We start from the raw sequence: 15,634 nt of genomic DNA, 5'->3' as shown, positions 1-15,634 counted from the left end.
AGAACACAGGGTGAGTTAGTGAAGGGTCACCACCTCTCAGAAAACATAAGGAACAGATCAAAGAAGCCCCGCATCCATTAAGCCTGGAACCAGCATCTCAAAGCCCCTGAGGTGTGAGGAGTGTGGCTTGGTGATAGAGAGCTCTCCTGGCATGCAGGAGGTCCTGAGGTCTGTCATGAAGTGGAAGAGAGAGAGAGGGAGAGACAGTGATAGAGGAGAAGGGAAGGGGAAAAGAGAGAGGGGAGGGGAGAAGGAAAGAGAAAAAAACAGAAGACAGAAGAGGACTGGGTGGTAACTCAGCCAATAAAGTGCTTGTCTTGCAATCATGAGGACCTGAGTTCAATTCCCAGCACCGACATAAAAAAAACGACTGTGGTGACACACACTTAGAAGCCAACACTGAGAAGGCAGAGTCAAGTGGACCCCCAGGGCTGACTGGCCACCCAGCTTGTTGTCCTGGCCAGCTCCCGGTTTATCAGACTCTGTCTCAGAAATAAAGCCAGGTGGGCAGTAGAGCTGATTGTCACCTGACTTCCACACGTATACTCACACAAGTGCACAAACACACAAAAGCAAGAAAGCAAAGGAAAAGCAAAACGCAAACAAGCCTATGCGATCAGCCCTTCCCTGGCCAACTCCACGGGGGCCAGGGCTCTGCAGAGAACAACTGACCAGGCTGTCGGGATGAGCTGTGCCCTGCTGAGCAGGCACACAAATCAAGGTCATGTCTCTGCCCTACCAATTACCGAACCATTAGCACCACCAGACCCTTCTGCTTGACTTCCTCATTTGTTCAATGGAGATAACCGCATCTGACTGTTCTAGATGAGGTGGCATCGTTTCCATAAGCCAGGGGGAAACCACGGAATTGTCACTTTGCCAATAACATTTTTATCATTCCCTTTATGTATTAATGACTTGTCATTACCTTGTCGATAATCTTTTACAAATTCAGAGCGGGGAGCATTCAGACAAAAGGCTGCCACAGAACTAACTCACCCTGGGGACGGTCAGTTCTGACCACCAGCAGTGGCCCTCACATCTGGAAACACCCCCTCCCCCATGAGGGGCTTGGAGAGACTTTGCCTCCAACGGGGTTCTCCAGGCCCCCAAAGCTCCCGCCTCGCCAGTCCCATTTACACCGACTCATCCTTTAACTCATTATTCCAATTACTGTTTGTTCATGACATCACACAATATTTTCATTATTACATTTGTCTTCTGTTTCGCATGGCATTAATAACGCGGCAGCAATTATAATCACCTCTAATTACAGCCAGCCCTGCAGCAGAGACTCCCGCCAGAGTTAGGGCGGGCCTGCCCACCCGCGGGGGCGCTCTCGCTTGCCGCCTTCCCTGTAGGTGTCACTTAGATGATTTAGCCCACTGTGTGCCACCGGGAACATTCCCAGCCACGGAGGATGTAAACAGCCCTGAGCTCTACTTCATGGTGTGACAGGGTGAGGCAGCCCCTGACCTCGGGGGCCCCTGCATTTGATGTGGAAGAGACAGCCTTGACCCCGGGAGGGGACCCCAGGCTACAACATGAGCTGTGGTCCTGTCCTCGGAAGACCCACAGTGATGGAGAAGACCTGACCCTCTGCCTCAGGAGCCCCAGACTGATGGATAGGATCCAGCCCTTGCCCTTCCCGAGACCCCGTCTGACAGGGGCGACAGAAGTATGAATCAGCCCTGGCACTTCTGGGCACGTGCCCGTTTGTTTCTCCGGAGCACTGGTTTGTTTCCATGTACGCCTGTGTTTGGCTTCCTGTGGCATCTGCTCTTCTCCCCTGCCTCTTTGGAAACTCTCCCAGAAACCAGTGCCACAGCCCTTCCCTCTCTTGTCCTTTCTCTGGTACCTAGAACCAAGCAAAGCTGTGGCAGGGAGTCAGGGCTTTGTCACTCGGTAGAGACTGGCAACCTAGGAGGCAAGCAGTCCTGCGTCCTTTCTTACATATGTGCTGGTGTGTGGAGGAGACCGGAGGGTCTCACTAGCCCGGAGGTGGGACAGAAAGCTGGTGTGCAGGAAGCTGGGGTTCAGAAGGCAATCAAAGGCCATGTTTGAGGAAGCCAGCTGTCGTGAGCAAGGGGCTTTAGGAACAATAAGGGTACTGTGAGCCTGAGTAGCAACAAGCTTCCCATAAGATTCCTGACAGTCCAGAGCAGACAGGGTGCCATGATCAGTGGAGACAGACAAGTTGGAATCCAGACGAAGAATTACAAAGCAAAGGCCCATGGTCTTGGCCACGCCCTCTGTGTTCACTAGTTCCACAAGTCAACCCTTCCACCTCTGTTCTCGAGTCTCAGGAGGAGGCTCTACAATCCAGAGGAAGAACCCAGGGTTCAGAGAGCTGATACCGCTTGTCTGCCTCCCAAGTCTGTCCACCCCATTCACCTCATGCCTCTGCCTAGCCGGAGCGAAAGAATGTTAAGTCCAGAGATGGTGGGGCACTGCGGCTGACAGAGTCTTTTCTGCGCAGCCATAGCACTGCCCCCAAGCCACACCCCCTATTCGGAGGGTCCCCAGAAAATACATAGTCTAGAAACTTGCCTGCTACTGCTGCCCCGGGGTGCCTTCAATTTTATGTCCCTGTTGGGCTCTTTCATCTGAAACTTTGTCCCTTTGCTCAATAACTGAGTTTCAGGCACTCGAGGAACCCCCGTCTCCTTCGAGACAAACAAACAAGATCCTGTGCAAAGTCTTGGGAAACTAGAGCAGAGAATAGAAGAGGGACGGGGGATCAGAGCCCATTGAGAAGTAGAGACTTGGTAGTGGGACAGAGCCACCACCTTGAAAGAACTAAGAGAAACTTTGGGGACAAAAACTCAGCTCTGAAGGCTTCCCTGTGCCTTCTGGGTGTCATCTACCACACTCCCAGCTTAGGCCAACTAGAGCTGGCTAATGGCCTCTTAGTGGACTTGAAGGTCCTTCCAGCCAAGAGTAAGGGCACAGAGCAGCAGCCGGGGAAAGCAGACATGCCACCATCCACCGCAGAGACATGCTCCAAACCTCCCATCTGCCCAGACACATAGTGAGCTGCCATCTGGATTCCTGTTTCCACCCTTCTGGAACCTGGCTATCTTTAGCCCCGTGCCTCTACTGAGATGGGTGTATGGGCACATTCCTCCATTCATCCATGTATTCGATAAACATTTGTCTTATAGGTATGCGCCTTGGAAATGTATGGCTTCTTCAAGCATGGCCCTGGCCCTCGTGTAGCTCATGGTTTGGGTAGGAGAAGAATGCAAATGAGAGGCAAGCAGGAAGCAATGTGGCAGGTGCCCTGACACAGGGAGTTAGCGAAGAGAGTCCCACAGTCGGTTATTCTAGAGAGCCCACTGCAGGGTCCCTCGCCATGCCTTGCCACCAAGTCTGAGCTAGCCAGGCACTGCCCATGCATAGACGAGATGGAGCTGTGAACAGTCCCCTGAAGAATCATAAGACAGCAGAGAAGATGGAAATATTAACAAATCAAGTAGAATGTGATGCCTGCTATAAACACAGGCCTGAGAAAGACCATTTCTGCAGGATAGGAGACAGGTTTCCAGATGCAGGCAGGGTGGTTTTATTGACTGGCAAATGAAGCAGAGTTTTGATAAAGCTTCTGCACAAACTTTATCAGAGGCCCAGGCCCATAACACAGGCCCAAGGAGGTAGAATTCCCAGCCCATCCTTGTTCTGAATTGATACTAGGTGCAAGCAGCTAAGTGTGGGCTCCTGTGTCTACACTAGGAAAGATGGCTTGTGCTTGCCCGTTGGGTCTGGTATTTGTGACTCTTGGGTGGGATGACCCTGGTAAAGTGGCTGCGGTGTTCTGTGTGTAAGGGTTAGCGATCGTGACCCATCCCTACCTAGCTCCTATCTATGTGTATTAAAAGGTCTCCTCTTCCTAGGTATGGCTGTCTCTTTCTCTAGCATCCTTCTGTTGCTATGATACCATGCAAACAGGTTGTGGGGGACCAGTGCTTTATAAACTAGCACAGTAAAAGAGAGGGGCATCCAGTGGTATATCTTCTATTTCTAGAGAAGGGGCAAGCAGAGCAATCAAGATGAAGAAAGCAGGCAGAATTGTGGGTAGGCTAGAGCTGTTGATAGGCTCTCCTGGAGACAGACAGACGAGAGGCAGGTGGGAAGCCAGGCAACCTTGTCGCCCCTGTGAGGTTATGCCGAGCGAGAAGCGTTTCGTGTGAGTGGGTTAATCTGTGGATATTATGATTGTCGTTCCAGCGGAGTGTGGGAATTCGGTCACGGGCACTCAGGGCACTTTGCTGTCCCCCAACTTTCCTGTGAACTACAATAACAATCACGAATGTATCTACTCCATCCAGACCCAGCCGGGGAAGGGGATTCAGCTTAAAGCCAAGGCATTTGAACTCGCTGAAGGAGACCTCCTCAAGGTAATGACAGTTGATGGCAGACCGTGTGTAGGCAACCATGTGCAGAGTGTAGCCACTTTCCCATCTCTCTCTTTGTGGGACGGTGGCCAAGCCGCCCTCTTCCACCTGAGTCCTGATGGATAGCCTCACCTGGAAAAAAGACCAGAAGTGGGGGAGGGGTGGCCTTAGTATTTGCTGAGGAACTGTCTGCTTCTGTTCTCACAGATGGGAGTTAACACTGCGTGATAAAACAGTGGGAGATAGCTCAGTTGGCAGAGTGCCCGCTGTGTAAGAATGAGGAGTTCGGGTCCCCCACACCCATGTGAAAGCCCAGCATGGTAGACACAGCTGTAATTCTGGCTGGCTGGTCTGGCCAATCAGTAACTTCCAGGTTCTGTGAGAGACCCTGTCTCTAAAAGTAAGTGGAAAAGCTCCAGAGGGAAGATGCCTAATATCTACCCCATATACACAAATGCACAAGGACATGCACACATGCACATCTGTGAAGCATGTACTTACGCATATGCTATGCCACAGACGCAGATTCACACACGTAAAAGTGTACTTGTTCACGTTCAGTACACACACACACATACACACACGTTTTTACAAAACAGTGATGAACTCAATTAGAGCAGTCAGTGGGGCAGATTTTCCATTGTGGGCTGTGGTAATTTGTTTTTGTTGTTGTTGTTGTTGTTTTAAAGATTTATTTATTTATTATGTATACAACATTCTGCCTCCGTGTATGCCCACACGCCGGAAGAGGGCGCCAGATCTCATTACAGATGGTTGTGAGCCACCATATGGTTGCTGGGAATTGAACTCAGGACCTCTGGAAGAGCAGCCAGCGCTCTTAACCACTGAGCCATCTCTCCAGTGTAGTTGGCCCCCATAAGCTCATAGGGGGTGGCACTATTAGGAGGTGTGGTTTTATTAGAGTAGGTGTGGCCTCATTAGAGAAAGTGTGTCCCTGTGGGCAGGCTTTGAGGTCTCGTATGTTCTCAAGCCATGCCCACTGTCTCAGACCACTTCCTGTTGCCTGTATGTCAAGATGTAAGATCTCAGCTTCTTCTCCAGCACCATATCTGCCTGCAGGCCGCCATGTCCTACCATGATGATGATGGACTAAACCTCTGAAACTGTAAGCCACCCAGTTAAATGTTTTCCTTTATAAGAGTTGCTGTGGTCATGGTGTCTTCATAGCAGTAGAAACTCAAACAAAGGCATGGACCGTGATCTTAAATCTGAGCAATTAAGAGCTCATAGAATGTGTGTGTGTGCGCGCATGAACACACACACGTGCGCATACATATATGTATCCTATTTTTTGTTGTTTTGTTTGGTTGTAAACTTGACACAACTAGAGTTACCTGAGAAAAGGGAACCACAATCGAGAAAATGTATCCTTAACATCGATCTGTAGGCAAGCCTATGGGGTCATTTTCTTAACTGAGGGTTGACCTAGCTCACTGTGGAGACTGCCTCTTGGGGACAGATAGTCCTACCATGTATTCAGAAGCAAACTGAGCAGGCCATGGAGAACAGACCAGTAAATAACACTCCTCCGTAGCTTCTTCTTGAGCTCTTGCCTCCAAATTCCTGCCTTGAGTTCCTATCCTGACTTCCCTCCGTGATGGACTGTGATGTGGACCTGTGAAATGAAATACATCCTCCCCAAGTTCCTTTAGGTCAGGAGTTTTAGTATAGCAATAGAAACTCTAACTAAGACAGTGCGTGTGTGTTGTATGTGTGTATAGTATATTTGTGTACACATGTGTAGTGTGTGTGCATATATGTACATATGCATTGTATATATGTTGCGGTTGTGTGTTATGAGCAAACGTGTGCATGTTATGTATAGTATATGTATGTACATGTTGTGTGGTATATGTGTAATTACACATTTGTACATTTTTGTGTGTAGAATCTGTGTATATGTGTTTCTAGATATTGTGTGCCTGGGTACATGTTTTGTGTATAGTATATTATGAGTTCATGTGTATATATGTTATGTGTATGGTATATGTGTGAGTACATACATGTGTGTGGTGTATGTGTGAGCACATGCATGTATGTTGTTGTGTACATGGTTGAGGTGTGTAGCATGAATGTGTGCATACATGATGTGTGTGTATGCACACACTTTCTTACATATGTTTCCACATGTATGTGAACCTATGTGTCTGGTCTGATACATCTGCTTGCTTGCACCTGCACCATGTGTCAGCATGCTTTGTGCACATGTTCTTACATACGCCTTGAGCATGCGGTAGCATCACCCTGGTGTGACAATGGCCTCTGAATGTCAATAGGCTGAAGGACGTGAGCTCGTTAGGGAAAGAAATGGCAGGACTCAGACGATACAGGGAGTTATTATGAGCCGGAGAGACATCTGTCTTGGATGTCTTTGTGTGTGCTTAAGTGGCTGTCGCTGATAATCTGAAGGGTATTCGTGTGCGGGTAATAAACAGTTGAACATGGAGATTCTACTAAAGAACTGCAGTAATAAAATGGATTATATGGAAAACATCACCCAGATTTAGTCATTTTCATCCTAAGCCAAGGAACTTTACCAGCTTATCCTAATACGATTTTGTTCTCAGCAGCTGAAGAAATACTAGCATGAGGAACATTCAGAACAACTATAGGCCTTTACTCTGGGAAGCAGAAGGAAGGAAGAGCCGCTAAAGACAGTCATGTTTATGCACAGTTGGTACACTGACCCATCCCTGGAGCCTGTGCGCGCTCTCTCTCTCTCTCTCTCTCTCTCTCTCTCTCTCTTTCTCTCCCTCCCTCACACACACACACACACACACACCTGAAATCACTGAACCATCTAGAGCACTGGTTCTCAACCTGTAGAGATATCCTGCATATCAGATATTTACATTACAATTCATAACAGTAGCAAAATTTCAGTTACGAAGTAGCAATGAAAATAATTTTATGGTTGGGGTCACCACAGCCTAAGGAACTGTACTGAGGGGTCACAGCACTAGGAAGGTTGAGAGCCACTGCTCTAGAACAAGCTGCTGGATGAGGGAAGGCAAGGTCCCCAGGAGATTGGGATGGCATTGTTTGTTCCTTTCCTGCCCTAGCTCTTCTCCCCAGGATTCTTTAACCTCTTAGAAAGAACTCAGGATAAGGACAGATAACAAAACTATTTTAGGACCCCAACAAACTGTCAGTCCTAGCTTCCCAAGTGGGATTTGGAACTGCCTTGCAAACCACAGCCATCAGGGATGCCAGACCTCCACAAGCTAGCTATGCAGGAGCCCAGAGTGTGAGAGCTGCCCTCAACAACCTCTAACCCTTGCCTCCATGCAGCTGGCTCATCTTCCACACTGCAGGTATGTCCTGTACCTGTGCCTCCAAAGTTAACTGGCACACACCTGAACAGACCTGGGTATCTTCTCCCAAGATGGTATTGATCTGTTTCATGCAACTGACTGATCCTCCAAACCTGAAGGCTTGTGTTTATGGCCTGGAATGTTCTCCTGCATATATGACTTCCAACCTGGTCATTACCTTAAAAAATAAAAGTTCCCCAAAGTTTAGATTAGTCCACATGTTCTGGATTGTTTCCTGTTGCTACGTCACTCTTTTTGATATGGTCCCTGCAGCTGATCCACCTGCCACCCTGACATGAGCAAGAGAGGAGGGCCCCACAAAATACAATCATACAGAAAGACAACTCCCAGATCAAGATATCAGAGGAAACCCATGCACATACTACAACCTGCACAGGTTCCCACCAGGATAGCTAAAGGCAATTGAAAAAAGATAGTCTTAGCCCTGGAAATCAGGCGAGGGTGCCTTTCATATACAACTTAAAAGAATTTTTTAACGGATATAAAAATATAGATTTATTCAGTTCTCAGTTCTAGAGGCGGTGAGCGCAGTAATGTGGTACTGCTTCTAAAGACAGCTTCCTTGATTTATTGTAACATGGTGAGGACATCCCGTGATGATTCCCGGCTTGTGAATTAAGTATCACAGATCCAAGGAAGGACTGAGGAAATAGCTAAGTGGATATAGTGCTCCCACACAAGCATGAAGACACAAGTTTTACCCCCAATACCAATGCAAAAAGCTAGGAATGGGGACACAGGCTTGTGAAACCATCACCGTAGGAGTGGAAGCAAGAGGATCCTGGGGCTCTCTGGTCAGCCATATTAGCCTCGCCAGTGAGCTACATGACCCAAAGAGAATTATATCAGAGAGCAAGGTGCCTGGCACAATGCCCAAGACTGACCTGTGGCCTATACACACGTGTACACCTCAGGCACCAACACCCAAATACATCTACCACACCTGCATAGACATACGTTTAAAATAGGCGCATCCATTCAGAGTAAGACCTTTGTAAATAGCATCCATGCAGATGGGTACCGTCATCAGACAGTAAGGCCATTGTCAGGGACAAGATCTCATTCCTCCTCATCTTTAACATGAGCATCAGGTTTGAGGGACGTCGGAGCCCCGATTCTAGCCTGACATGTCATTCTGGCTTTCGTTGACACTCCAGGGAAAGATCATCAAGAGTTGTCAGGCTCAGTAGAGAAGGGTCTGCCACCATCCCCAACACCGCTGCCCTGGAAATAGTTCTGCATGATGGGGCACCTTTGGACATTGCTCCTTTGCTCCCGCTTAGAATGTAGGGGTGTTTATATTCTCCGTTTCCATTTTCCCTCTGCAATGATGGGCCAACAAGGAAATTAACCAGATATGTGTGAATATTCAGCAGATGAGAAGGGGACCTGTCTGAGGGATCAGAGCTAATTGCCCCTCTGTTTGCCACAAAGAACAGAAGCGTGCTTTTAAAGCTCCTAATTGGTATTCTTTGCAGGAGATGAGAGAATATTGTATTTATGGCACAAAATAGGCAATAATGAAAACAGAGCTAACTCCGATGAGGAAAGATTGGATGGAGATGAAAAACATGATCATCCAATTAAAACACCGAATGGAGACAATGGAGGGAGGTGATAACACAGAAAAAATGAAATCAGCTCATTACAGGACGCTCTTGAGAACATCTTCACATCTCAAAAGGAAATGAAGAAGAGGATTCTTTCGTATTAATGAAATGTTCAACCAATTCACAATAAAACTTGATATGCCAAATAACATGGCTACTAGGGATGTAAATATATGTAAGTTAGTCTTTGTGTGGGTTTCCTTGGAAAATTCTAAAATACCTCTGTGGCGTTCTGACTTATCACCCACGTGAAAAGTAAATAAGGGCTTGCTGACTTGAATAATATGACACAATAAGCCAAAGAGAGGAGAAGAAAGACCCCTGCTTGTCTGCTTGCTCGTGTTGGGGAGTCTCTAGGTGTAGCCCCCAAGCTCTCCCACATGCTGGGATGGCAGGCATATATGTACACCCAGACTGGAAAAGACTGTTACAAAAGATGAGTAGAAACCAGGCATGGTGATTCCAGTTTGTAATTCCAGTACCTGGGAATTAAGCAGGAAGAATGGATTCAAGGACAGCCTCAGCTACCCAGTGAGTTCCAGGGTACCCTGAGCTATATAATGAGATCCTGTCTCAATCAATCAATCAAATGAGGAAGTTCCTAGGGGAAAAACTAACTAGCAGTAGCATTATCAGGAAAATCATCTTTTCTTTACAAAAGCGACTCATGAACCTGACAGGACTGATCAAAAGAAGAAGTGACAGGTGTGTAATACTAGGGTTAAAAGGGAAGTAAATGTAGATGTGATCCAAACTACCGTGATAGGAAAATAGGAACAGCTATAAAATTATATATATAATTATAAAATGATCATATTCGGGGCTGGAGAGACGGCTCAGAGTTGAGTTCTGCTGATCATCCAAAAGACCCACGTTCAGCTCCCAGCACACCACTCACAGCTCAATACTGCTTGTAACTTCAGCTCCAAGAGATCTAATGCCCCCTTCTGGCCTCTGCTGGCACTGTACCCACAGGCACATACCTACATAAAGACACACATAACTGCATAATTAATTTTTTTGTTCTTTGTTTTTTGAGACAGAGTTTCTCTGAAGCTTTGGAGCCTGTTCTGGAGCTAGCCTTCCAAATGCTGGGATTAAAGGCGTGCACATAGCATAATTAAAATATTTTTTAAAACACTACTATTAGAAAGTGAAAACCCAAATAAACAAGACACCATTTTTTTGCGAATTGAAAACCCCTGTATCACCTACCAAAGCCCCAGTCCTGGCCCAGGTACAGATAATTCCTGCAGTAATCAAGGTGCTCCAGGAACAGAAAGATAAAGATCCACCGCCCATTCACATTTATAACTGGCACAGTGTTAAAGAAAGGAATGGTGGTCCCCAGAGGCTGGGGGAGGAGCAGTGGGGAGGCAGGTGGTGGTCGAATGGTGAGGAGCCCTTCCCGGGCAGACGCCTAGGGCTTTGTCTTTGGGATCCATTACTTGAAGGGATGGATAGAGTACAGGTAGCAGACTGCACATTTCAAGATCACACAGTGAAGAATGACAAATGGGGCTGGAGAGGCTGTCCGTTCAGCAAAGGGCCTGCCACACAAGCATGAGGACCCGAGTTCGAATCCCCAGAACCCACCTGAAAGATAGACGCATCTCACCAGTGCATGTCTGCAGTCCCGTACGGGAAGGCAGAAACAGGGAGACCCTGGCGTTTGCTACACAGGCCGCCTAGCCAAGTCAGTGAGCTCCAGATGCAGGGAGAGTGTCTGTCAGAAAGGGAAGGGGGCAGGCAGTTGAGGTGATGAATATATTAATTAGCTTCATTTAACTTCTCACTCTTCTTAAATCATAGCATCACTGCATATTCCGCACAGATATAACCTGTCAATATAATTTATAATGTAAAAACTATAAATTAAAAAAATAAAAACAAGCATGGACCTATTAGGCCAATCTTACTTATGGTTATTAAACTAAAAACCCCTGGACAATATAGGATTGAATCCAGCAGCATGTCAATACAAAGATAGCAAAACAGGCAGGATCGAAGACTGAGGCTGTGTCTACCCAATAGAAAACCTCGCGATGTTATTGTTTAGGTTGCCTGTGTGAGATTGCCATTGTCTAGGACAAAACTCTTTAAACACCGAGAATTTGTTGTGCTTCAGTGAATATCCTAAGAATAAGTTAGAAAGGAGGGAGGGAGAGAAGGGGGGAAGGAGGGAGAGGGGGGAAGGAGTAGGAGAGGGGGGAGAAGGGAGAGAGGGAAGGAGGGAGAGAGGAAGAAAGGGAGAAAGGAAAGAAAGAAAGAAAGAAAGAAAGAAAGAAAGAAAGAAAGAAAGAAAGAAAGAAAGAAAAGAATCCTTTTGCTACATACCCAAACATTCTGTGTTGTAAGTCTATCTCCAGTCAGGATTCTCAAAAGATTCTAAAAAAACAAACTGCGAGTGGAACCTTCTCATCAGGACAGCAGAAAAGCCCTTCTACACACCACAATAAGCATCAGGTTTAATGGGAAATTTTCAGCAGGTTTCCAGGCAGCTGAGCAACAAGGCCGGTGACCATGCCATTCCATTGCCAACCATCTCAGCATTGTGCTGCTGATCCAAGCCATTACGGTTAGACCCAGACACAACAAAGGAAGCTATAAAAATCAGAAAAGAGAGTAGAAAATGGTCTCGTTTATTTAGAAGACACAAATGATTCAACTAATAAGCTATCAGAACCAATAAGACAGCTCAACAAAGCAGCTGGTGTTTCTGTAACCAATTAAAACATGTAATCAGGAAAATAAAATTCTCATTTGTTATTGAGGCAAAAACTGTAAAACATCTAGAAATATGCCCCCCCCAACACGCGAATAATCTTTACAAGAAAATTGTAAAATTTAGTTTCAAAAGAAGACAGAACTGTAATATGTGTGGGGAAATGCCCACAGAGAATATGAACCGGAAGTTCACAAGAGGGTGGTAAAATTGGTGGTCAGCATATAGTCACCCCCGCCCAGTCCCAGTGGTGGTCTGGGAAAGTTGAATGGAAATGCCTGTTCCACATCCATCAGACTGGAAAAGAGCCCAACTTAGCCTGAGAGCACTGAGCGTTGGCATGGCTATGAAGCAGGGACACTACTGGGTGCGGCTAGTCTAAGGCTGAGCAGCATCCCACTTTGGACAGCAGCCTGACGACATCTGACAGGAGGGAAGGTGGGGACTGCCCTGTAGGCAGCTTCTTTGTCCTGGAGGAGCTGAAGCCCACCTTTGCAAGCAGACATGCAGGAATGTCCACAGAAATGCTGTTCACATGTATCATCCTGTTCGGAAAGTCCTGTGCTTAGAGGGAGGTGAGCCAGACGTCCGTAAGTTGTCTCGGATGTCTCAGGGAGATGTTCCCATTTCCTGTCTACCAAGGAATTGACCCTGCAAATGGTAACCTGTTAGGAATATTTTTTTAAAAAAAAAATTTACTTCCCAATAGCAGAGGAAAATATAAAACCACCCAGGAGTAAGTAGAGAGTCTTTCTACAACACAGTGACAATGTGGTCAGGTGGAGCCATGTGTCAGATATTTGGTATGATATCAGTGCTTTGTTTTCTCAGATCAGTCAGCTTCATGTAACTCAGTCATGTAACATAGGGCTTTTCTTTGACAGGGGATTGTTTCCTTTTTTTAATTTGGAAAACTCTTCAGTTTATCTAGGATAGTAAATATGAGAGAATTCTTCTTTAAAGGAAACAATTAACTTCTACGGCATACTTAACAATATTACAAAGCTACGATACCTAAAACAGTGTGGACAGGGCACAGGAAGGGCAGACAAATGCAACAGAAGAGAACATTCACAAACAAGTCCTGACTCATGGGATCATACTGGAATTATACACATGATAGAGGCAGATTTAAAATTAGTGGTGTATGGGATATTTATAAACAGGCTTTTGAAACCTGGAATGGTGGCACACACCTTTAATCCCAACACTCAGGAGACAGAAGCAGGTGAATCTCTGTGCGTTTAAGGCCAGCCTGCTCTACGAAGCAAGTTCTAGGCAGCCAGAGATACAGTGTGAAATCACGTCTGAAAAACAAAAAACAAACAACCGCCCTCCCTCACGGCAAGGTTTTTTTTTGTTGTTGTTGTTTTGTTTTTTTGCATAACTAATGGACCGAGGAAGGGTAGACTCTTGCATCATATGTAAAATAAATTCTAAATGGATTTAGGGCAAAATATTGGAGGAAAACGGTGGCTTTCTTATTTATGGTGTTTGCCAAGTGTACCTGCCTACGCATGTATTCTGAATGCTGGTCAGTAAATAATCATGCTGTAGGTTGTGTTAATTCTGTGCTGAGCATCCCTGCAGCCCCTGCAGCTATTTAATGTTGTTGTGGAAACTGTTTCAAGACTTGAAAATGCTATGCACTGTACTAAGTGGGAGAGCTGATTACCATATGTGTCTATAGTTGGATCTTGTTGGTGTGTCTGTACGTATTCAAATGTGTGCGCCTGTATATGGAGACCAGAGGTCAATCAATGCCAGGTGCCTGTCTCAATCACCTCATCTCTCACTGATCCCGCAGCTCACCAGTTTAGACTGGTTAGCCAGAGAAACCCGGGCGGGGGTCCTGTCTGTCTCCCCAGTGCTGGGGTTACAGGCACATGCCGCCACCACGTTAACTAAATCAGTGCGGGCAGAGCGCAAGAATGACAGACTCGAGCGATAGAAGAGAAAACCCACAGGCAAATTTGAGTTTATGAACTAATACAGAATCACATATGCGGGAGACATGGCTTTAAAGTCGGTGGTGGGGAGAGTTCTTTACACGCAGGGTTTTGAAGCCTGGCTTGATAACTCACACCTGAATCCTAGCTCTCAGGGTTAAAACCTGGCTCTTTAGCGTGGGCTCAGGGGATTCAAATCCAAGTCCTCAGGCTTGAGCAACCAGCATTTTACCATCAGAACCATCTTCCCAGTCCCTCCTTTTTGCGTGTGTGCACGCATGCAGACACACACAAACACAACACACACACGTATACACTGCACAGAACACACAAGCCTGGAATGATCTCCAAGGGAACATAACAGGTTCAGAAGCTGTTTTCTTTCCTTTGTGTTTTTCTGTTTTGTGCATTTTTCTGCCATGAATATTTTATCCTAATGATACAAATAACCTTTTGGTCTTTAATGGATTAGAACAAATTATCCTTTGAGATTAAGGAGGAAAAGCCCCATACCCGTTGTAGTTATTAATTAACAATAATTTCTTAATGCCACCATACAGCATCCGGGCAATGTTGAGATCTCCAAATTGTCTCATAAATGTCACCGTATACTTTTGGATTTACAGTTTATTTGAGCCAGGCTCCAAATAAAATCAGCATGCTGGATTTGCCGTCGACAGCGTGTTAGCCTGCACCTTTCTCTGTCTCCTTTCCCTTTTCTCGTCTAGTTTATATGTTGAGGCGTGCATTCATTTGTTCTCAGGCATTTTCTAGATTCTGATTTCGGCCTGCCTGGGTCATCATCTCATCTGAACTTCTGGCCTTGGTTTTCCCTGTTAGGTAGAAATTTGATTTAAAAAAAAAAATCCTCTTTGACCCGATTTGATATTACTGGGTGGATGCAACATCCAGTTGTCGGTTCTTGGCTGAGAAGCACGGGATGTCTGATTTCTTGTCGTGATGTACAGATGTTTTTATGGTTCTTTTTTTAAAAAATGTTTTTATGGCTTTGGAAATAGCTCAAAGGGTAGAGCTTGTTGTGCAACCATGAAGATCCAAGTTCGAATCCTCAGAACCATTTAAAAGCTGGGTGTGAGCATGTGGGATCTACAATCCCAGAGCCCTTACCGCAAGACGGGATGCAGTGACGGGAGAATTCTGGAAGCTCTCGTGCCAGCCAGCCTGGCGCATACAGTGGTAGATTAGAGTGAACCTGAGTAAACAAGAAACCCTGCCTCTAATAGACGGAAGGCAGGAGGAACACCCAAGACTGTCCTCTGGCCACAGCGCCCACACCATGGTCTTGTGCCCGTGCAGGGACACGGACGCGCACAGACACCTTTTCAAGGAATGCTTTTATAACAATTTGGACACCACAGTGGGCTCAGCTCTTTGAAGAGGTGTCATCTCAGAATGGAACCCCAGGATTCTTTTCATAGAGTCCAGAAAGGGATTGGGCTCCCGGGGCTTTAACAGAATTCTGCCCCGCACAGCACTGTTAGCTGGAAGGATGACTTGGCTTCCAGGATGGAAGGGTGGAAATATTGGTTCAATTTGCTGGCAGCTGGCACCATGTTGTGTGCCACGCACAGACATCCAT

The 15,634-nt window shown here is 46.3% G+C and overlaps 1 protein-coding gene across 1 annotated transcript in view; it reads left to right on the top strand.

Moving 5' to 3' along the window:
* Positions 1 to 15,634, top strand: part of Csmd2 (CUB and Sushi multiple domains 2) — a 549,310-nt gene that overhangs the window by 388,978 nt on the left and 144,698 nt on the right. The window contains exon 22 of the mRNA XM_050156211.1: positions 4,228 to 4,397. Coding sequence (XP_050012168.1) covers positions 4,228 to 4,397 — 170 coding nt within the window. The remainder of the gene's footprint in view (positions 1 to 4,227; positions 4,398 to 15,634) is intronic.

Source organism: Alexandromys fortis, unplaced genomic scaffold (genome assembly GCF_014885135.2).
Source record: "Alexandromys fortis isolate MF-2015 unplaced genomic scaffold, M_Fortis_MF-2015_v1.1 scaffold_26, whole genome shotgun sequence".
NCBI lineage: Eukaryota > Metazoa > Chordata > Mammalia > Rodentia > Cricetidae > Alexandromys > Alexandromys fortis.
The sequence above is the reverse complement of the archived record's forward strand: the minus strand, read 5'-3'. Positions and strand labels throughout refer to the sequence as shown.